The sequence below is a fragment of the Copidosoma floridanum genome, unplaced genomic scaffold, assembly GCF_036245765.1.
Source record: "Copidosoma floridanum isolate Cflo_tuat_1 unplaced genomic scaffold, Cflo_Japanese_pri ptg000021l, whole genome shotgun sequence".
In the NCBI taxonomy this organism is placed as follows: Eukaryota; Metazoa; Arthropoda; class Insecta; order Hymenoptera; family Encyrtidae; genus Copidosoma; species Copidosoma floridanum.
The window spans coordinates 23,932,257-23,954,790 of record NW_028321898.1 but is presented as its reverse complement, the minus strand read 5'-3'; the positions used below and the strand labels follow the sequence as shown (position 1 = coordinate 23,954,790).

The 22,534-nt window shown below is 38.5% G+C and overlaps 2 protein-coding genes across 2 annotated transcripts in view; one reads left to right on the top strand and one right to left on the bottom strand.

Moving 5' to 3' along the window:
* Positions 1-1,695: 1,695 nt before the first annotated feature.
* On the bottom strand, positions 1,696-4,598 carry LOC106638879 (carboxypeptidase B). The gene is made up of 10 exons (XM_014352253.2): positions 4,510-4,598; positions 4,109-4,412; positions 3,753-4,033; positions 3,314-3,341; positions 3,178-3,231; positions 2,760-2,796; positions 2,536-2,673; positions 2,400-2,461; positions 2,230-2,314; positions 1,696-1,901 (listed from the first exon to the last, which is right to left on the bottom strand). The coding sequence occupies exons 1-10, from the start codon at positions 4,596-4,598 to the stop codon at positions 1,696-1,698; spliced, it is 1,284 nt and encodes a 427-aa protein (XP_014207739.2).
* Positions 4,599-5,987: 1,389 nt separating this feature from the next.
* The window catches only part of LOC106638871 (uncharacterized), a 238,404-nt gene continuing 221,857 nt past the window's right edge, over positions 5,988-22,534 (top strand). The window contains exon 1 of the mRNA XM_089594325.1: positions 5,988-6,295. The gene's annotated coding sequence lies outside the window, so the exon portion shown is untranslated. The remainder of the gene's footprint in view (positions 6,296-22,534) is intronic.

Genomic DNA, 22,534 nt, shown 5'->3' with positions numbered 1-22,534 from the left:
CGGTAAACGTATATTTATAAGGATTTATAAACTAATCATCGAATGCCAGATAACGACATCTTAATGCAAGTAAATTAATACAATGCAAGCACTACCCCCGTGGTCCCCTTTAAGAATAAATCTGAAGAATAGATACTTACCAATTTGATCGAGTTAATGCGTCTCCTGTTGGTGTTTAAATTAGCTCGACAAAAAGGATTATCTTCTTCTTCCAGAAAGACTGCACGCACTGCAGTATGTTTCCCTCCCAATTATTTTCCAACAATTACACTCTGGTTTATCACAAACAAACAAAACCCCAGAATCCACAGGTACCGATGGTGTCGATCAGCGCGCGAAAACACAGCCTCTCGTCTACTCAGTGGCCACGACCGGAACGACAAAAGCTCGCCGGAAGCTTCGGTTCAACCTTATGGCCCTTGCGATCGAGTGAGTGCACCAAAGGACACAAAAGGGCAAAAAAGCTTTGCAACGACGACGGAAAGGGCAGAGCTTGCGACTTGCGGGCACGAGCGCGTAACGCAGACTGACGGCTCGTTGGGAGCAAACGAGCGACGCCGGACGTCGCGACGCCGCTATAAACGTGCTCTTCTGCGTGTGGGGGGTTGTACGAGTGTGCAACTGTGTGTGCGCGCGCTGCCCCTACCACCGACGTCGACTGGCTGGGGAAGCGTGGCGAGAGACGTTTTCTGATCCACTTGGGTGTACATTCAACTGTACTAGAAATATTTTTTTTTTTTCCTAATATTTTCACAAGATATAAGTAATAGCTTTTCCAAAACAATCAAGTGTACAACAGACAAACAGTTTTGTATAAAAACAAAAAAAATACCTATGTTTTATATTTCATTGGGTGAAGAAGCATTTTCGAAGCTTAGTATTTAGTATTCAGGAATAAAGAAAAAAAAATTTTATTGTTTAAAAGAACTGTAATAAATGTCAAAAATGTATTACAATGTCAGTTATCGAAATTCTTATGAAATGGCCAAATTTTATGTTTAAAAATGGCACAGAACTCAGGAAAAATTCATGGTATTGTAGTATCTATAATTTCTAATCTAATCCTCGTTCTTGAAGCATAAACTTCACTACACACTGATACCCGCACTACGAACATTAAAGCCGAAGGTTAGAAGGACACCTTTAACTTATGCAAGTGACAACGTGGGGGTGGGGCGAGATCGAGCAACTGTTGCATCCTTTTATTGTAGATAAAGACGTTCACGTTTAATGTCCAGAGCCGTGGAAGCTATCCAGTCTCATCTTTTGTTCTACCAAAGTGCAGATTAGCAGTGACTCGGAAAGGGGAAACATGATTCAGAAAAGGTGAGATAAAGAAGAGGCTACGAAGTATAACTGACCAAGATCGGGTTGATGACACTTTCTCAGAGTGTTCATCGTGTTGTTGTGGATAATGAGAGAATAAAACATTTATAAATGCATGCTCATGCACTACACTCGAAACAATGACAATTCAATGTGACGCCAGTTTATAAATTTTCAGGTGTAAATACTTGCTTGGGAGGTGGAATTGATCATTATTTGCCCCGGAAAAATTAAGGATTCTTAGTTTCATAGAAAAACCTACAAGAATTTTTTTGAAGAATTTGATAAAAAGCATAAATAAGTATGTAAAACGTTGCGTTTTACTAAAGTTATGTCTTCTATTAAATTATAATTTTTTTTTTTTTTCTTTTAACTTATTGTCGACTCAAAACTTTCCCCAGCTTCAGCGTATTGAATGAACACTTTGATGGCCTCGAAAGTCTCCATGCCAATGGGCACGATCTCCTTTGGGGGAGGTGCGAAACCAAACGCAGCACTTGGCAGTTCGATGGTGTAGGCTAATTCCGCGCCACCCCGTGCCTGTGCCCAATCGTCGCTTCCACCGGCAGCTGCATCTGTGTGATCGAAAATTTCAAGTAAAACATTAATTGCTAACCCACTGAACTTGAATAGGAAAAATTTTGCACGATTATTCCATAAATTGATATAAAAATAATGCCCAGATTACAGCAACACCTACTGGCAATGAATTACGCTTCGAGAAGTTAAATTAACTTTTTTCGTGGCAAAAGATACGCACAAGCAGCGATGCGCGATAAGATGTAAGAGAATTTAATCGTGGCTTGTTGGTTGATAAGAGTTTTGTAATCACAAACACTAATATACGAGAAAAGTGACTTTGATTTTCTTGTATCCACAAAAGTCATTTTTATCAAAACTTACACAATACATTTGTGGAGCTGCCAATCATGTAACGAGTTCCTCGGACTTTGGACAGGGCAGCCTCAGCCTTTTCAGCGACAGCCCTCTGTTCAAAGAAAAAGTAAATGTCATACTTTTTTATCGATTGATCGAACGAATACCGTAATGTTATTTTGCAATGTCAAACTCACGAGTATTGGTTCATTGGAAGGAAGTGATGAGGTCCATCCCCAAGGATGAAGCAAATACTGACCTGTTGGCGTTGAAAAATGACGACATCAGAGAATGATGCATGTAAATTGGGGTTATTGAAAAACTGATGCCTACCGTAAGAGTGGAAGGAAAGGTAAATTTTGATCCCTTTGTTGGCCAGAAAAAAGTCCCTCAGTGCTGCAGTTTCAGGCTCGGAGAATGGCTCTGAACCAGCGTAAATGTCTGAGCAGGGATCACTTGACGCTCCGATGGCTGATAATCGTGCGATAATCATTCAAATTCATTTACACGATAAGATTATCAGTTTGTTTAATTTGTTGAAAACTTATCAGACTTACTCATCCACTTGTACTCGAAATTCCGATTTGCGTCTACCTATGGATAAAAGCCATTTGCCATTTAAGATACGAAAATGTCGAAACTTGGCCTATTTATAATGTGGTCACTAGGGTGTCCTTGATTTATCTAGTTAATATTTTTTTTTCGACTACGTTGATGCTTCCTTGTTATCTTAAACTTAGATTGTTTTCCGGCTAATACCATAATTTGAAAATCAGTTTTATTTTTACTCTACTTGTAGAACATTTAAGAATTTTTTTAACAGAACATGTTGTGCAGTTCTCAAGTCTCTGAAGTCTTTTACTATTAAAAAAAACAATACTTCTATTTAAGACTCGGAAGCTTGAAGAATTTAATTAAAAAATAAAATAAACACCCTAGCGTTAAATTTCTTAAATAATTTGGCATTGAATATACCCCAAGGCAAGAAGAGTTTGAGTTGACGGAACGAGTCTTTCGCCACATGCGACTCTAAAAGTTTAAAATTCAAAAGACCATGGAATTAAAAAAATAACATAGTTTATTTCCATCAACATCATCATTTCCAATTTACCTTTTTGGTTTGATGAGTGTACTCGTATCTGTATACGCAAATAAATATTTTGTTACTCTTTGTTGTCGATTGATAAAAGAAATGTACTATTTTACGATACTTGATGCGCAAGTGCTTAATTCCAGGACAATGTGGAAAGTCCTTTACTTCACGCATGGGCATACATTAAGTTGCACGAGTTAGAATATTGTAATTTGAAATTTTTACAAATCTTAGGGTACATTCGCACAACTTAATTGTTACACCTGTGCAAAAATCGTGTGCTTTACACACTCATCTAATTAAGAAAAAAGGAATTTCTGATAAATACCATTTGGCAAACAATACTAGAATCGAGACGTTTGCACAATGTATGCAGTTATAGGAACTTGAGGTTTGATTGCACACCAAGTTACTAAAAAGAATACTCATAAAGATAATTTTTTTCATCTCATCTCACCCATCTGGATTCAAAGAGGGCACAACGTAGACGTCAACTTTTTCGAACAGATGGTGATTGGTCGCGTTCTCCACGAGCTGTTTCACGGCGTAAAGAGCCGTGGTAGGAGCCACCCACTCACGCGCGTGGATGCCGGCGTCAATGAACACCGCGGGCTTGTTCTCTCCCCCGGACGATATTTTCACAGCTCCGATGTCCCGGCCCTCGTAACTCCTCCCGATCGTAAAGTACTTTACGATGTCACCACGGGTCTCTGCCAGCTTTCGAAGGTAATCTTGCATCTGCAACAACAGAACCAAAACAACACGATGGATCGGTCAATCGACTGGTCGCTGCTACCATTGCTCAATGCTTGCCTCGTCGTATCGCGGAAAAGTAGCAAATATCTCGCCACCGAAGCGATTCCTCAGTGCCATCCTCTGTACAGCCACTTCGTTCTCCAGGTGCTCGCTCATGTTCTGGACGATGACTTGATAACGGATTCGATTTTCGTCCAGACCACTCTTGAACTCATTTAGCCGATCTGCAGCCACGAAGACATCGATCGGAGACTCGGTGTCCCGTGGTAGCCTCAGAAAATCAAAGCCCCTTTGGTCCACGAAAGTGCACACGTGATCGTGCTCCCATCGATCCCCGCACCATATCCTGATACCTTGCATGCTTAAAATTCCAAACCAGAATCGACGGTATATTTGACTGTTCATACTTTAGAAGAAGGTGATAGAAGTCAGTGATGTTGAAATCGTTATCTACGTACCCATCGATGGAAGATGTGTCGTGGTCGTCCTCGGCGCGAGTTACGGCTACAGTGAGGGAGACCACCAGAATGACTACAAGCCGGCGCATGTTTGCTCGAAATTTGATAGCGCGAGCTGACCGGCCCAGCTATTTATACACCTACGCGATCAGCGGCGCGACTCGGAGATAATCATCGGATGCGCGCTTCTTGGATTATTGATAAGTTATTCGCTCTATGGCTGAGTCTCGCAGTACGTGTACTTTTGGGAGCGTGTTCATCAAACGATAAGCACGATATTTTCGGAAATAACGACTTTTAAATTACATACAGTTATATTTACTGGTCTGGTCGTACTTGACACTGTATGGATAAAAGATGGTACCATGATGTCAAGTGTACGGAAAATAAATCCACGTTTTTATGATTTAGGGAATTGATAATTCTTTATTTGGAGTACCGATTCGTTTCTGTTATCAAATTGGCTAAATCACGTAAAATAAATATTATCAAACACTTGATATTTTTATGCACAACAATTTTAATTCTTGGACTCCATTGTTCTAATGGCATTCTTTTTTATCTTTTCTTGTTTCAAACCTTATGTACAGATACATATTTTGCTAAAAACAAACAAAATCCAAATAAGCCACCTATTTTTCCCCTGAAATGCTAACAGATAATATGACATGACAAACAGAGCAAAAAGCGTCATTAACCAGCTCCTTGGTGTATACAGATATGCCCTAGCATCATTTTAATCCTTGCTTCTCTGTAACTCGTAGACTCTCTTTTTGCCCATAATCGCCACTAATCTCCGCTTTCTCAAGACGGAAGACGAGCACTGAATAGCCGCCACGACCCTTAGCATAAGACATTATTCCGTCCCCTTTCTCGCTCTGCCCTTTTACATCCACAGCACCGAAGAAAAAGAGAGGATGCAACAGTTGCTCGCTATCACCCACCCCGGTCTTTGGGCTTGTGCGAGTTTGCACTTTTATGTTTACAATATATGGCTGTGTGGGGATCCACTCGCAGATAAAAAACGAAATTCCAAATGATTGTTGTTAACTTTATATTTTAAGGATCTTTTTGTGTGCAGTGTCCACATGGTTTTGGTTTTATCAATAAAACGCGTTGATAAGAAAGAAACATAGAAATCAACAAAACATTGTGCCAAAGAAAATAATGAGACATGACAAGAAGTTACCAGGGTTGAATGGACCTGTAACTTGCACTTGATCACTATAGCGATCGGAAAACGTCTCTCGCCACGCTTCCCCAGCCAGTCGACGTCGGTGGTAGGGGCAGCGCGCGCACACACAGTTGCACACTCGTACAACCCCCCACACGCAGAAGAGCACGTTTATAGCGGCGTCGCGACGTCCGGCGTCGCTCGTTTGCTCCCAACGAGCCGTCAGTCTGCGTTACGCGCTCGTGCCCGCAAGTCGCAAGCTCTGCCCTTTCCGTCGTCGTTGCAAAGCTTTTTTGCCCTTTTGTGTCCTTTGGTGCACTCACTCGATCGCAAGGGCCATAAGGTTGAACCGAAGCTTCCGGCGAGCTTTTGTCGTTCCGGTCGTGGCCACTGAGTAGACGAGAGGCTGTGTTTTCGCGCGCTGATCGACACCATCGGTACCTGTGGATTCTGGGGTTTTGTTTGTTTGTGATAAACCAGAGTGTAATTGTTGGAAAATAATTGGGAGGGAAACATACTGCAGTGCGTGCAGTCTTTCTGGAAGAAGAAGATAATCCTTTTTGTCGAGCTAATTTAAACACCAACAGAAGACGCATTAACTTCATCATATCGGTAAGTTATAGACGTGTTGTAATTAGTGATTGAACTTATTCCGTGAAATCGTTTTGCTAGAGCTTCTTTGTCCATCAGAGAAGTTTATTAGGGTCAGCCATAATAAAAGTTAGTTTATTGGTTCGTCGATGTCATCATGAAAGTTAACAAAGGCCATGTGTGTGAATTTAATTTGACGTAAAAAATAGCATAGGAAAAAAAAATTTGCAAGCTCGAGGTGTTTCTGTTCGCGAAAGACACGTAATGATATTTTGTATTCACAGGAGCTGTTTAATAAGTATTGGGCATAATAATTTCATTTTTGTAGAGTAATTTTAGTTTACGATCAAATTTTCTGTTTTGTAGATCTAAGACAACACACTCTTAATTATTACAACGATGAGTGCCTGAAAATAAAGAATTAACTTTAATGACATTCAATTGAATTAAGTTCATCCCTTTTTCACAATAGTTAGATGCGTAAATAACGAGTTTATTTCTGACGTTCAAAATCTAGTTATTTATTTATTTTATTTTACACAGTAAATGTATACAAATAATCGTGGTCTCATGTTGGTCATGTGATAAAATTTTTTATAAAATATTAACTTCACGTATCCAACACCCACTTAATTTAATAAGTTGGTTATTTCAATCTTGTGAACCCTCAATTTAAATCGATACCTCTGGTCTTTGACACCTTGTTTGTTTTTAACATCACGTACAATTTGTACACATACGTACGCAAATCGGTACTTCTGTACGGAAAATTTTTTTTTCCTAGTTAATAACAATGTGAGTTAACTCTACGGACAACTACACTGTTGACATACAAGGAAATGTTATCGGGTCAAATGATGTGCGATAATGTACATTTAAGTAAAGTGGGGAAAAAGCGAAGCTTCAACATAAGAGGGTGCAAAGTTTTCGAGGACGTGTAAGAAAAAATAGTACACGTTGGCATTGATAGCAAACATATGTATACTATGTAGAAGGAGTTAGGTAGGCGTTCTCTGTTCCAGCTCATTGAGTTGGAGGAATTTTTATTAGCCGTGATATCAGGGTTGGTCGGCCGGTGGTCGGCGATGAATACTTTAGCCGGCAGCGACGCATCATTTACGTGTTGCTGGTTATTTAGATTAATTATTTCGGGGGGACAAAAGTTTTAATGGCTTTTTAAAGTATGACGATTAGAGTTTGGCAAGGCCAAAGGGGTGGAGTACAACGTAAACAAGCCGGGGCGTGTGTAGCCGAGTAAATCGTGCGCTCGGTGTTTCTGAGTAACAAGTACACACGAGGGTGGGTCAAAATCTCGAAAAAAAGCATGAAGCTATGGTGGTTTTTACGCTGAATATTTAATTTTCATCCCAGATGGGACGGTGAACGTTTTTGTAGTTTGGTTTCATTTCTTTGAAACATTAGAGCTTCCCAAACTTTGTTTGATCAAGACATGGCTGTAAAAAACAAAAGTCAGATGCGCATTTTCTCGAGAATGGAAATTTACCAAGGAATGAAATTTACGAAAATCATATTATGGTCTTCAAATAACTGAAGATTCAAGGGAAATGGCCCGAAACAGACTTCATCAGAAAGTGAAGCAAGTTGTTCCTTCAAAAAGAAAGGCCATTCTATATTACTAACCACATTTTTCAGTTTTATCATGAGCGACAGAAAGCGCATCCTTTCAACAACCATTTGAAAAGCCTTTACTCCTGTAATAAAATTCAAGTCCCTACGACTTCAGGAAAAAAAAGAGTCCTTAAAGTGCGTACACACCCAACACCGCCTCTTGCGCGTAAATAAAGTCACGAGTTCGGGGGTAGCTGCGTTTCATAGGCAATGAAAAGAGTCGTGTCGTAGAAAAGAAAAGCACCCGCTGGCAGTAAAATTCACGCTCATTTATTAACCCCTGTGAAGGAAAGGAAGAGAGTCACGTGTAACTGTTTTTCCCCTTATTTTCTTCGAAACACTGCGGGACATTAAATTTGAAATTTACGTGATTTTTCCTCGCGCGCAACTCTACTCTATATTTTTTTCTATGTATTTACGTACTAGTACGAGACGACGCAGGGGTGTGAATAAGAAATCTTCGCTGTAGATCTGTTTTCTTTCTTGGGAGTCGAGAGATTTTTTATACATTCGGCATTTCGACGATGGCACAAGTGCACGTGTGATAATCTCGAGAGGTTTTTTCGATTACGGGGCATTGGCCTGTACCGCGAGTGATGCATTATTGATGCGCTCACGCGTGGGATGCGTATTTTTTTCGTCTAGGCTCGCAACGTTTGGCAAGTCTAGCTTTTAGTAAGTAAATAAGCAATAAAGTTGATAAAAGTATTGGAATTGGAAGTAACTGCGTTGGATGAGAAAAAATGTAAATCGATCGCATCCGACGAATCGAATGTACTAGTGTTTGTGGAAGGAGTCGATGCATTACGAGTTTTTCCATTGATTCATTTAACGATCCAACTGTAAACACGTAGTAAAGTATTTTGATAGTGGGAATAAACTTTTTAGAGCTTCAGCAGCCAATTAAATAGTTTTTTTCAATACTTTAAAAAGCAAGCAAGCTTTTTTTTTTTATTTCGCACTCAATAACCCGTGTGACAAATACTTAAAATAAATACATCATATTATTTTTATCATTTCCTTTATTTTCTATCTTCAAAAATGACAACTTTCATAGTAATAAAATTGGTTGTAATTGTGAAATTTTTAATGTATATTTTCACCATTGGTTTAAACAAATTTTCCCCATTCAAAGGTAGATCTTAATAATAAAAGGCTTTGTACAATCATCGATGAGATTATCCAAAGATTAGGCGCATACTTTGCCATTGAGATAATAATACAATTTTAGGGTTGGTATATTTTGAAAGTACAATTATTTCATCGTGATACTCAAACAAATACGCTTCATCTACACACTTATTCCAGAAACTTTGCATTAAGAGTATGATATCTGGGTGGAAATCGGTACTTCCGAACTTTTAAGTTCAAACAAACTATAGTAACTATAGTTTTAATAGATTCTCTAGAATACCGTATCAAAACAAATTTTCTTACTTAAACCAGACTAATGCAAGGCTTAATTCAACTGGTAATTTTTTATTTTCTTTTTTAAAAATTAATGTGACCTATAGCTTACGTGGATACAAATAACGAGATTTGAAAAAGAAAAGCAGCCGATAACTTGCTATATAGTCAATTCTCAGTTCGCACATCTCTGGGGATTTCCCGCTCTTGCAGTAAACTCCACGGTTTAGAGCCAACAGCAGCAGCTGGCCGGTGACTGTAAAGTAAAGCTTGGAGATTTCATTTTTCATTGCGTCCATACTTACACATCGCCTCGATTTTTTAGTGCTAAGCGCTTACCCCAGCATTTCCAAACCTTTCGTTGCAAAATAATTTTTCATAAAAATTAAAGGGGAGTATGGCGTTAATCTCTTTCCATCCCGACTCCTCCAGATATTCTTTCTTCTTCTTAGAGCTGCTAAATTCGGTAAGGTGGGGTTGAATTGGCCGCTTGACCGATTTTGCAGTGAGAGATTTCCTCCTGTCCAACAGTGAAGGAAGGGCGAAAAGTTTGTGGTTACGAAAGCTAACTTCCTAAACTTTGGGCTTCTATTTTGGAAGACCAAATATTTGATAGGATTTGTAGTGCCAATACGTGTAAGGTGTGTGTGCACATGTAAAAGGACGCTAAATACAAACGTTTGCAGTGATAGGGGTGTTATGTGGACTTGGCAGTTGCCACCCTCTCTCACCCTTTCCCTGTTTTCTGTCTAGGTCAACTTCTTCGTTGAGTATTGTCATGTGAGGTGTAAACAGAAATCGATGCTGCATGAGGCAAATAAACATGTTGGCTAGCAATGAAAGTTCATTTTTATAATATTTTACTGACAATAGTGATATTATGCGAGGTGGCAACGCAGATAACGTGTACTATCTAGTTATAGAGGTAATAGATTGCAACCCATGTGTAATCATGAAAGGTTATTGTTGATTTGTATACGTGTAACGGATGTATTTCACGTGCATTTACTTGTACACAATTTTACTCCCTCGTATCAGTTTCTCAACTATAATTAAAATTGAGCATTTTAATTCATCATGTATGAGCACATAAACAAGCGTTAGGATACTGCGTTTGGAATATAACTATTTGTTAAACTAGTATTTGCGTTAAATATTAATATGGACAATGACACCATATTTTTAATCAGAGTAGAAGATACATGACTATGACAAGGGTTACTCTTCATAATCGCGTCTGACTTAGTATCCTAATTATTCTGCCGAAGTATCAGAGTTATTAGCTTTTAGATACATAGCGTTTGGCTGATGGATGAAACTTACTTGGGTTATGACTTTTTATGGTGCTTAATTGAATTCTCCCTAGTTCTCTCAAGTGACGGCATGTACACGATTGCAATTGTCATTCAACAATGCATGCCATAGCTGCATTTATGATGGAACTTTAAACTAAGAGTAACCAAGAGTGCGAGAAGAGTTAAAGTGTACCGTCTTTCGTCACTTGCTCACGTATGACGCTCAAGCCCTGACTTTCTTACGTCCAGAATAAAAGTGCCCAAGTTGTAACTCCAAGCAGCGAGCCCGAGGTATTTTGAGACGACACACTCCGAGTCAAGCAAGTGAAGGAGGAGGGAGGGGGTGGCGACAATTACGCCCCGGTTATCTCGCAAGTGCGAGAGCTGGGCTGACCAGGAATGTTAATAGAAAATACTTCCTTTCTCTCCCCCACTCGCTCAAACGCGTGTGTGTGCGTGGGAGTAGTCGACCCTTTGGACTTTAATTACGTGGAAAGAGGCGCTAGTGCCCGGCAAGAGGAAGACAAGCCCTTAGGGGTGTCACTGTGAGAAGACTCGTGAGGTACGAATTTTGTGAATTTTTACACGCAATTTTTTTATTTATCGAGTAAATAGGTCAAATCGATAGGTGTTGTGATAAAAGCTAACTAGGTATACTATACGTTTAACGTTGAGGTATGGATTCTCGTCGATGGTAGGAATATACCTAGTGAGTAGAAAAGTGGTAGTAGTTGATTGTACAAATCACCAGATTCTATTGGTTCTATTATAGTTTTGGCTATACCTGCATCGTTCGAAGAAGAGCGACTCTGGAGTCTCGAGGACTGCCTCCCCCAGCAGATATATCCGTGGTAGCCGTAACACCTACATGCCTTTCCACCTCATGCTTGTTTGCTACTGTAGTGGCCAAAGTCTTTGGTAACTTCGCCGTCTCGAGCTCGTTTGTTCCGTTCTGCCTTTTACACGGCTTCGTTGCGTGTCAATGAAACTAATGGCATTTTTGTCGATATCACCGAGTTTTCGTTTCAAATGAGGGAGCTTAATGCTGCACTGACGTTACTCTTGTTTTTTTTTCTTCTTCTACAAGCTGCTTTTGCCGATAATGGGTGTTCCTGCTTTTAAATTGAAATAAAGTTTTTGAAAGCTCCAGTTTTATTACTATATTTTTTTTTTTAAACACATTACAAGAGCATTCGCAGGTTTGTTTAAATAAGTTTGATTTCAATAAGCTTTAGTAGAATTAGAGTTTGCATTAGTTAAAACTCAATTATCAAAACCAAAGCTCATTGATCCCTCGTAAGTTAGAATCTATGTGACTATTTTGTTAATGACAATATAGTGACTAATTAGTAAGGAGAACTCAAGACTAAAGGTAGGACAGTAGGTTAAAATAGTACCTGGAGTTTGATGAATTAAGTACTAACCTCATGTAAACTCGTGTACCAGTAAAATCTATAGTTTGGTATGGAGACACTACAAAATATCAATAGACGACAAAATTACAAGTGCTTGGATGAAACGCAAAAAAAAAATATTCATCCCAACTTTGTGGAGACCAAAGTAGTGAAAAAGAGACAAAAGTATTACATTAACCAAGCTACGCGCAAGATGTATGTATACAAAGGGACGAAACCAGCAAAGAAACAAGATAAAAAAAAACCTAACTTTATTCTCCCTCCTGGTTCTCCAACCTCTTTAGAGTCTATTTGAATCTCGACACTGAATGTTGCCACGATTCCAAGTCGTTTGGCCGGCCGGTTAACTAAGTTTTGCTCTTTGCGGTGAGCTGGGTAAAGGAGAGGGAAGAAGAAAAGACGGAGGAAAGAAGAACGGATGGGGCGTTGTTGAATTTCTCTTAGCACCTGGACAGATGTCCATTTAAACTTCGCCACGCACGAAAAATGTCTGGCTGATTCGCGGAACAATTTTGCTCCGCTCTTTTCTCGCCTACTCCACGCTCTTTTATTGTTTTTGTCTAATGCGAGATAATAATACTTTTCGCGTCACTTATTCCCAGGAAAATAAGGTTGTTAGGTCATCATCTTCAGCGTTTTTGTAAATATTTGGGATGAGTATTTCTGATTTTTTCGTCTAGAATCCCTTTGTTTTATTTACAAGATTGAATCATTGAAACCAGCTGACAAAGGACTGGTGTGTTTTCTCATCTTTCTGGATGTCTTTCAGATTTTTTGTATGCCAAGGGAAGACATTTTTACTTCTTTATGACCAGCGAATCGTATTTATGACGTTTTTCAGCGAAAAAAGATTGTACAACAAAACTATTCTTCCATCTTTAGAATTACAAACTGAGAAATAGCGACAAACTTGGATCTGTCCACATCCTTTTTTCGTAATAATAATCTTCTCGAGAAAGTTATTGTTAATAAACTCTTTTTAAACAAACTGGTAGCTATGCAGAAAATACGTAAATAACGATTAAAGTCAATTAACATATTCAAATACCTAAATAAAAAATTACTCAATGTGCAGACCAAATATAATATAATATCTATGCCATCAAGAGTAAAATCGATCAATATACACTCTGAATCAGTACTTACATATTATTTATCGACTTGCATTTATGGGAGTTTTTTCCCTTTACTCGTTTGTTGTCAGGTTTCATAGAATTATCTGACAGGTGCTGGTCATATCACCGAATGGATAAGGCTGTTTTCAATTCTACGTAATTGAAATCATCGCTGATGAAATTGTTGCTAGAATAAACTTTCGGAGTATTTTACTTTTGACAGATTCAATTATTCTTTTTCAGTTGTTGGCTCGTTGAATTTTTCAATTTTGAATTTTACAGAGAGAAGTGCATAAATGCAAACTCGTGTACATCCATCCATGTAAAGACAACAAAGAATGAAAAATACGCAACAGATGCGAGTGTTTTAATAAATGGAAACATCATGCGCAACGTAAAAAATTTTTATTTCCCTGTGTTATCACAATTGTATTAAAAGAAACATTTGGTTAATGGACATTTGTCACATAATTGATAAATAGCCATGTTGGTAAATTGAAAAAAAGAAGCGTTGAAAGACTGAAACCCGAGAAAAAACAACTGCACGTCAAACGTCCGAAATCAAGAGGCGATTGAATCTCAACAAAACAGCAGCAACGTCGCCAACTAATGAGAATGAGAGTTTTGTCGTCTCGTCTTTCTTTTTCGAAATAACCGATGCGTGGAAAATTTTCAAGCAGAGGCGTCAATTGTCCTGTTTGTAAACGATGGGCCGTGTCGTACGAGCGTGTCTACGCGCAAACGCGTCAATCAATCACACGTGTCCTAAACAGCAGCCGCGCGAGCCTATAGGCCTAGTTCACCCTTTCTTGCTTGTTTTTTTCTCTTGCACTTGTGCGTGTATTGCTACACTTTCATTTGTTTTTAGTTTGGACTCCATGTGCACGGAGCTTCGACATCGGGACGTGATGAATCTTGTTATTTGTACGCTCCCACCCTCTCGTGGCTCCGATTTTTTACGGTGTTGCTGCTAACTGGGACGCTATTTTTCGTTTCCTTTACCATATTTTAAATTTTACCGTCTGAGCGTACATATTTTTAAATTTAATCGGCAAAATTTAGTGGGACTTTTAATTAATTACATGTAGACTTTGGTGTTAATGATCAAAGTTTGAGTGACATCAGCTCCCTCGTCAGATTTTCTTTTTCATTTCACGATATTATTTTCTTAATTTTTCTTATTTATTAATGTTTTTTTTCATTTATGTGTACAGAATACAAGCATTGCAAATCATTGTCATCTCGTACAAACTTTCGTTTATTTTGGTCGCTAAAGTTATTTTCTCCAGTTATTTCCTTTAGTTATTCTTCTACTTTTACATTTATTTATGTACAAAATGAAATAAAGTCAAAGCAAAGGATTATGCTGCGATGTTATTACAATTATTTTCAAGCTGCCAAATTATTCTTAACCAAAACCCTTTGCCTCGTTCTCTATTTCTGTCCACATGCATGGGAGCCAATTGGCAATTATCATTCATTGTTTAGATGCTCTATTGAATGATGGATGAACAGATGATTAATCCTTTCCTTTGGCTTTCTGTGTGTGTACGTACTTTCTGTCTATTTCTGTACGTACTGAAATGAGGGAACTTTATCTGGGCTATTTATTTTTTGTGTACGAAAATTGAATTCTGAATAACTAAGGAAGGATGGCGTAGACAAAAAAAAAATTCAATTATATGGGACAATCAAATGTTCATGATTATTTTGAAAATGAACATACAAGTTATGATGAGAGTCAAAAAATTGATAGCATAATTTTTTCTGAGACTGTTACAAGTATGAGTAAGGTGAGCAAGAAGGACATTGACTGCTTACATACAAAACGGACTAAAAATGAATATTTTATAAATAAAATAACTAGTATTAGTAACATTAATGCCTCCAATATAATTCTTAGTATAATAAAAATTTAATCCAGGACAATTTCTTTGATAGCAATACTACACAATGGGTACAATCACTGAGCAATTATATAAACAACACGTCATCAGAGTTTATTTTCTCTTTCGTTGATACTCTGTAAAAACATACACACACAAGTTTCCAGCCAAAGCCAATTAGAAGTATTGTTCGTCATACGTGGAGCTTTTGAACTACAGGTGATTTGCTTTTAAAAGAGAGGAAGATACACAGTTTCAAGTTGATTGCATTTTAGCTCACTGTGGTTATCATAACAATGAATTTTGACAATGAGCAGAGGATCGGATAGCCCAATTGATTTGGCCAGAAATCGATGTCGTAGTGTGAAAAATTCATTTTTCCGTACCCACCATACAGCGATGATTACTCGTGTCCGGGACGGAAGTTTAATGAGCGAGGCTAGAGTTCAATTTGAACCAAGGAAGTTACTGCTGATGGAGTTTTTAGGGACTACAGCATGGATTACCCTGTATCATTGCAGGTAACAGACCCTTTTTTGCTGGATCATGTGTTTTTAATTATGTATTAGCTTAATTAATTTTTAGTTTGTTTATTCAAAGAAATAGAATCAGATATCCTTGCAAGGTATTGACGTGCATAAAAAGTAACATGGCGATCTTATGCCCAACAGAAATCATCACAAACGATTACAAAGTTTCTTTCCATTCTCTCCTCTTACTTCCCCCCATTTTCAGTTTTATTTAATAAAAACTCATAAAATTATCAATAGTTCAAATTATAAAAAGTTTAAGCTCTTTCTCAAACCTTGGAAAGTTTACCACTTCTTTCTTCTCCAGTTCACAAACGAACGGCTAAACTTTTGAGGAAATAGTACATCTTGATTAGGACGAGAACCAACAGTAAAGGAAATTCATTAATTCTAAATGTTAACATGATAAACACTAATAAATAAGTAAACTTATAGTTTTTGCTAGTAAAAGGAATGAAAAAAGCTATTTTTTATAAAGTCTGATGTAGACAAGTAAAGGAAAGTAATGTCATGAAAAACTACACTTTTCATACACTTGTATACTACATGGTTGAAGGATCCTCTCCAAGTGCTTTATCCCTGATTCTTAACTGGAAGACAATATATTTATACACATAGTTTTATGTACACGTAAACGTGTTATTTATAAAGCCAATAGCGTTGATGGTGCATCTGATTGACTCATGAGTGTACTTATTTAACGGGATTTTTTTTTTAAAACGTCTTTTCAAAGCAGTCACGTCCCACGGCTTCACGGTCAACCTCCCAACTGTTACGTATTTCTATTACACGCTCGTGAGCAAAGTAAAAAAGAAAAGCCGACAAAAGATCGGCTTCCCGACGGAAGGCAAACCCGTGCGTATCAGCTAACACTGCACCTACGCATCATTGGCGTGTAAAATGAAGCAAAAAAGGGAAAGAAGAAAGGGGGGTAGTTGACACCTAGACCAAAGAGAAAAATAGAATAATGGGAGAGGCGGAGGACTTAACATACAAGCAGTGCTTAAATACGTTAACAGTTAGCTCTTGCCACCACATTATACGTCATCGTCACCTTTGCACTTTGCAAGTGCAAACGTAAAGGAAAGGACCAAAGAAAGAGAAAGTAATTCAAGGACGCACTGAACATGTGTAATCGAGTTTATTGGTCGAGACGAATGAGCTTTTTTTTCTCTAGTAGCCCTTTCATTAACGAGTACTTTACTTTGACTGTGGGTTACCATCTAACGAGCATTATGATTTCTTAATGATTTGCTAATGAAGCTGTTGTTGAGAATATTGGAGATCACGTGACAAAGGCAGATACGTATAAATGTGTGTATACGTGTAACACTGATTGCTTCGTCGTTTTTTCTACCGTATAATTGAATTACCTTTTAATTAAATAAATGAAAAAAAAAGAGCGCATCTTCATTTCACATTTATACCTTATTCATTACTTATGTAAAAATGTTCAGTTTTTCCTTATTTTTAACTCTTTATTGTGACTTACCCACCGCTGCAAGAAGTACCCAAAAACCGATTAGCATCTCGTTTCCGATCCTCTAGCGCCCCTCCCCCTTTAACTGTCTTTCAAACCATAACATTCGTTATTTCCGTTACATGAGCACGTACGCATACGTCAGAGTTCTTCTTCCTCTTTCTCTAACCCTCTCACGATTCGCCATATATCGACTGTCCGAAAGAGTCGATAGATAAATTTGCAAGTAGCTTAAGTCAGATCTAGTATAGGCAGTTAAAAAAATCCTACAATTGTCGAAATTAATTTTTTTTTTTCAGATGGTGGTTCGTTTACGAAATAATTGTTGTTTTCGATCGAACGAAGATTTGTAATTCTTCGATTTAGAGAAATTCATCAGCTTAGCAAATTTAGCAGAGAAAAAAAGAGGGTAGGAAAAGGGAAGAGAAAACATCAATATTCAGCGATGAAAACTTGGTGAAATCTTTTTTTCATAGAACACGAGTACGCTCTATCAGAATCAATGTTGACGTTCCGTGTGATTATACACCGGAGTGATTTTGTAAGTGATTACTTCTTCGACGGCTTGTTTGACTTTCGTACGCTCGATAGCTATGAGAGGAGTAACTTCGAAGAAAATAGGTATCTAATTTGATTGATCCTTATTGGTTTCTAATTTACTTCTAACTCCTTTCCCATCTACGTCCAATGTACGTGATGATTATGAAGCTCATGGTGAGAAAAGATGTACCGGTAAGCCGAAAACAATGCATTTATTAAGAAATTGATTGCTTCTGTCCATCGGTGAATCGAGGTGGAAATTAAGCTTCTAATAAACCATGGATCGTAAAGAATTTTTCTTTTCATTTCTCGACTGACACGTCTCTTCTTGGTACATAAGAGGAAACAAAATGCTACGGGCAAGAGATTAGTAAGTGTTTCCCTCTGGAGATCCATTCTTTCTTCGAATGGTCTGCAGAATAGTCATTAGACCCAGTCAAGTTTTTTCTTACGGTTCAAGGAGTCGATATAATTTATCGCTACATTCGTGCATTATCGGCAAAAGCGTTGTGGACTCCCTACTGAATGATGGGTATGTTTTATGAACACTTTGACGAACTTGCGCAAGTGTTCGTGATTTAATTGGTAGAGCTGTATTAATGAAAAACTCAAATAAAAATTACTATGTTTGGCTGAGCCGAAAAAGATAAAACTTACCTGCTAAAACGAATTTCATAACAGGCGATTATCATCCGCTCCCCAACCATCATCAGTCTTGATCCAAAATTGTTTAGTTGTGTTTACCTATTCTCCAACCCGTGCTCTAATCTACGACAATCTCTGAACGACAAAAGCAGCATCTTGGATTTTAATAAATAAGGCTTTTTTTTCTTGCTAGAAGGATATTATGCATCCAAATCGTTTGATAACTTGCTACTTTTTATTCAAAGCATTTATCAAAATCCAGTGTAGTAATATTGTTTTTGGCCATGCATACACATGCAGCTATATGCGTATAATTTCCTAACTTCCATTAATTTTTGTAAATTTGACAATTGGCTGTTTTAATCTCAAAGCAAAAAGAAAACTGATGAGCCAAACGATGAATTGTCAATAAACACAATAGATATACAGTAAGTAGTACAAATCATCATTATACTGTCGGTCAGCGCCTACTCAAGAATAAACAAAAAAAATCTACAACCTTACCAAACCACCACTCGCAACAAAAAATAAAAACCAGAACAAGGATGGGAAGCAAGTCGAGACAGACGAGCCTCCTTCCTCGTCTCGGCAGAAAAAAAAGACAGCCCAGGGAAGTACAGTAAGGGCGGTGCAGGCAAAAGCGTACAGAAGATAGAACGAGAACGAAAGACGGCTTATCCTGTCTCGTCGCGTTATAGAAGAGGACAGAAAGAAGGGGGTGGAGGTGTATATATATACCTGTACACGTACACAGTAGCACACGAGTCAAAACGTATGGAAGGTTCGCGTGCCAGTCCTACAAATACGCGTACAAATATACGTACCTGCCAGAGGATGGAAAAGGAAGCGCACCTCCTAGGAGGGGGGGGGGGAGAGGAAAGAGCCAACGAAGGAAGTACGAAATGTGTCGAGCGCGTATCGCCTACAGCGGATCTATAGATCGCTACCACCCTCTCCCCCAACCCCTTCTTTTCCAGACCATGAATCACATCCCCTATCACCTATTCCTCCCTCTCAGCGAATGCGGGACGCATTTACGTGCCTTCTTCTTCTTCTCCTTGTGCCGCTACAACTGTCCGCTCGTTTCCCTCTCTCCTACGGAAGAACGTGGTGGTACGGGGCCACGGTACCAAAATGCTACTGTATAAACAGGTTGTAGGTCACGTATATCAAGACTCTCTCTCTTGTATCTCTTTCGGATCAACCTGTTTGCCTAATGTCTATGTAAATACGCTGTATATGTTAATTAAGCACGATGCCGCAGTGTATATGTGTGTGAATGTATATTTATCATGTACACCAAGTGCCTCTCTCTCTCTTTTCCGTGACTATTAATCCCACTCGTGAGGCCCGTAATTCCGTATTCCAACAGTAACTTATACGCGTACTGGTTCTGTTGAATCTCATACGTACCTGCATTTCGTTTTGCTCGTAAAAATGTGCTAATGGAGCCGATACTGGTAGTCGTAGCGGAGCGGTACCAAAATTCTACAATTTTCCTTCTGGATTCAGTTTCCTCTCGTGTTTCAATGTAAATATAGCGCATGGCTAAAAATGAAGGAATCCATGGCTATTTTCTAATCTATATTGATTCAACAGTGCATAAGTTGGATATATACGGTACTGGTTGTCGCTTTCCTTGTTCGTTTTCATTTGCCAAGCTGCGAGGGGTTTTTTTTCCCACCAGGTATTTGCTTCTCTTCTTGATTCATCGCGATGCGAGGTTTGGCTAATTGCGCGACATTATCTTCCCCACGCTACGCCTGTGGCGTGAGAGATGGTACAAATGATTCACCACCACCACTACTTTCACCATTACTTACTCTTTTACTCTCTCAACGTTAGGCAGATACGAGGAGAAAAAGATGAGGAACCCTCACACACTTGATACCCCGATCTGAACTTGTAGAAGTAAGAGAAGAAGGAGAATTGGCGTTTGGCTGACGTTATTGTTGACTCGTACTACTTACAACTTGTGGATGAGACGTGTTTCACACGACAGCTTGATGAAATGATTATTGATTAGAGAGTGATTAGTGATATATTGTTCACCAATGCTTGTTTATAGTATTTTATTGTAGAATAATAAAGTGGGTATTTATTTCTTTAAGTATTAAAATTAATTCACATCAATAAAAAAAAAAAAAAAACATAAATAAATAAATAAATAAATTTAAAAAATACGTTCAAGGGTGCAAAAGCACGTTCAGTTCTTACAATTTAAAAATTATGTATGCAGTAAAGAGCTGGTACTCCGTTTCAACACAATCTGATAACCCGGATTATTATTATTACGGTATGGGGCAAAGTAGGGCTGAAGGAAGGGGTTTAACTGATACTAGATTAAAAAGCCGCAGCCCGCACCGCTAGCAGGTTTAATTAGATTTTTGAGAGATGAGGGAGGATTCAACTGTTGTTTGCGTGCAAATGGTGTGATGGATCGTGTAAATCGGTGATAGTGCAATAACAAGTGGTTCAGGGGATGGCTTTTTCGCTATTTCTTTTCTAGTTTTTACAAAGTGGGATTACGTGTAATTGGTAAAGGACCGTTTCTTACTATGAATGTGACAGACAGATATAAGTTATATTTGAAGCCATAAAGATTGGATGTTCTTTGGACATGAAGTCGTCAGCTCTCTTTGACGTACTTGGGTGAATCTCTGTTTCAATTCAGTACGAGCACTGCAGTGATAGAAAATCGACTTTTAATGTATTCAAGGAAGTTTTTCTATTATTCCGGTATCCATTCAGTGCTAATAGCTAAACAAATTTTTTTTAATTCAAAGCAATACAAATTATTATTCTTAAATTTACCATGATTTCTCAGGTACTTTGTATTCAAATTGAGAATACGTAAGTGCGAGGTGTACAGTCATCCTTGCATGGGTCGTTTACGACTCAGATTATCTCGTGTTGTTCTCACTGTCGTGTGTTTACACACCTGTTAGAAGAAACTTTGATGCTTCTCGCAATATACAGTACATTTACGCACTTGGTAAGTCTTAGGTGATTGTAGTGGTGATAGTAGTGGCACAATAGTAGCGTCATTTGCAGATCTTTTAGAGACATGCATACCATGGTATTTCTTTCTTTTCCCTTTTGATTCGTTGTATCTCGTACATCCTTTTCCTCCGTCTCCTTGACTATCCTTTTATTTGGTTTTTTTTTTTTTTTTTTTTTTTTTTTTTTTTTTTTTTTTTTTTTTTTTTTTTTCAATTAAACGTAGATCAAGACGCAACAGCAGCTTTTTCTTCCTGTAAAGAAAGAGAGAGTCTACCTCTTTTTGTGACAACTAGAGAGATGAACAGCCACTTTTCTTCCTCAGCCGGTCCACGTAAGTGTGTTTGCGTATCGCCGAGAAAGAGAGACAAAGTCTGCAACAAAGGCATCATACCGTGTTCTTACGGTGCTCTCCCTCTCTGCTGCTAGTTTTTGCAGGCGATGTTTATTGGTTCGCTTTGCCGCTGCCACTGTCGCTGTTCTTTTGCACAAATGAAGTGGAAAAGACGAGGATAATAGGAAGAGGGGAACAACTGTGCTTCTCTTTTGTGACTGTCGTAGTCATATCGTTTGTTTGGTTGGCATGCGAATAAATAAAAAATTTCCTCACGGTGTCCCATTATTGTCTCGTTGGGCTTTCACTGCTCCGCAGTCTTTGATGCCAAAGCTACCCCTCAATCTCCCCTTGGACTTTTGAACAGCTGGAGCTTGTGTTTTAATTAACTTGGTTGTTACTATATGAGCACATTTTAATATATATACATCGAAACAACAGTAATAAAAAAACGGAGCTAGTTATTCTTGGCGCGTGTGTGTATCAAGGTGCAATAACATTTTCATATTTGTAAGGAACTGTTTGTGTCAGACATTTTTTAAATACAATGCCCTTAAAAAGAAGTTAAGGGTGAAGTTTAATGTAAATAAAAACACATATATACACTCGAGTACGTAGTCGGGTGGGTACGAGGAATTGTTTTCAATTTCGTCACGCGTTCCCGTTTTCCTTTTTATTGCACTTGGCGTTTGGAGACCTCTTTTCCAATCAATCGGATATTAGCATGGATGGAAAGCAGCGCTATTGGCCGGGGAGAAAAGGCATCTGTTGAACGAGGAAAAATAACGGATGTGGTTGGTTGGTACAGTGCCAGAGAGCCAGTTGGCTCGGCACCTCTTGAAGCTACGTATGGCTGTTACGGGTGTTGGTACGCTGGAGCGGTAAGTGCACTTGAAACGCGAAGAGTCGTAGGTGCGGGCTGGAGTTGAGTGAAACATTTTTATTGGGAATGCGGCGATGAAAAAAGAACCTTTGCGAGCTGTC

Excerpts from the sequence above, each read along its gene's own strand:
- LOC106638879 (XM_014352253.2), bottom strand. The coding sequence starts at position 4,598 with ATGCGCCGGCTTGTAGTCATTCTGGTGGTCTCCCTCACTGTAGCCGTA. Across the intron at positions 3,342-3,752 it reads CCCTCTTTGAATCCAGATGG|ATACGAGTACACTCATCAAA; the intron begins GTGAGATGAGAT and ends TTGCGTATACAG. Across the intron at positions 2,674-2,759 it reads TTTCGAGTACAAGTGGATGA|CCATCGGAGCGTCAAGTGAT; the intron begins GTAAGTCTGATA and ends CACGATTATCAG.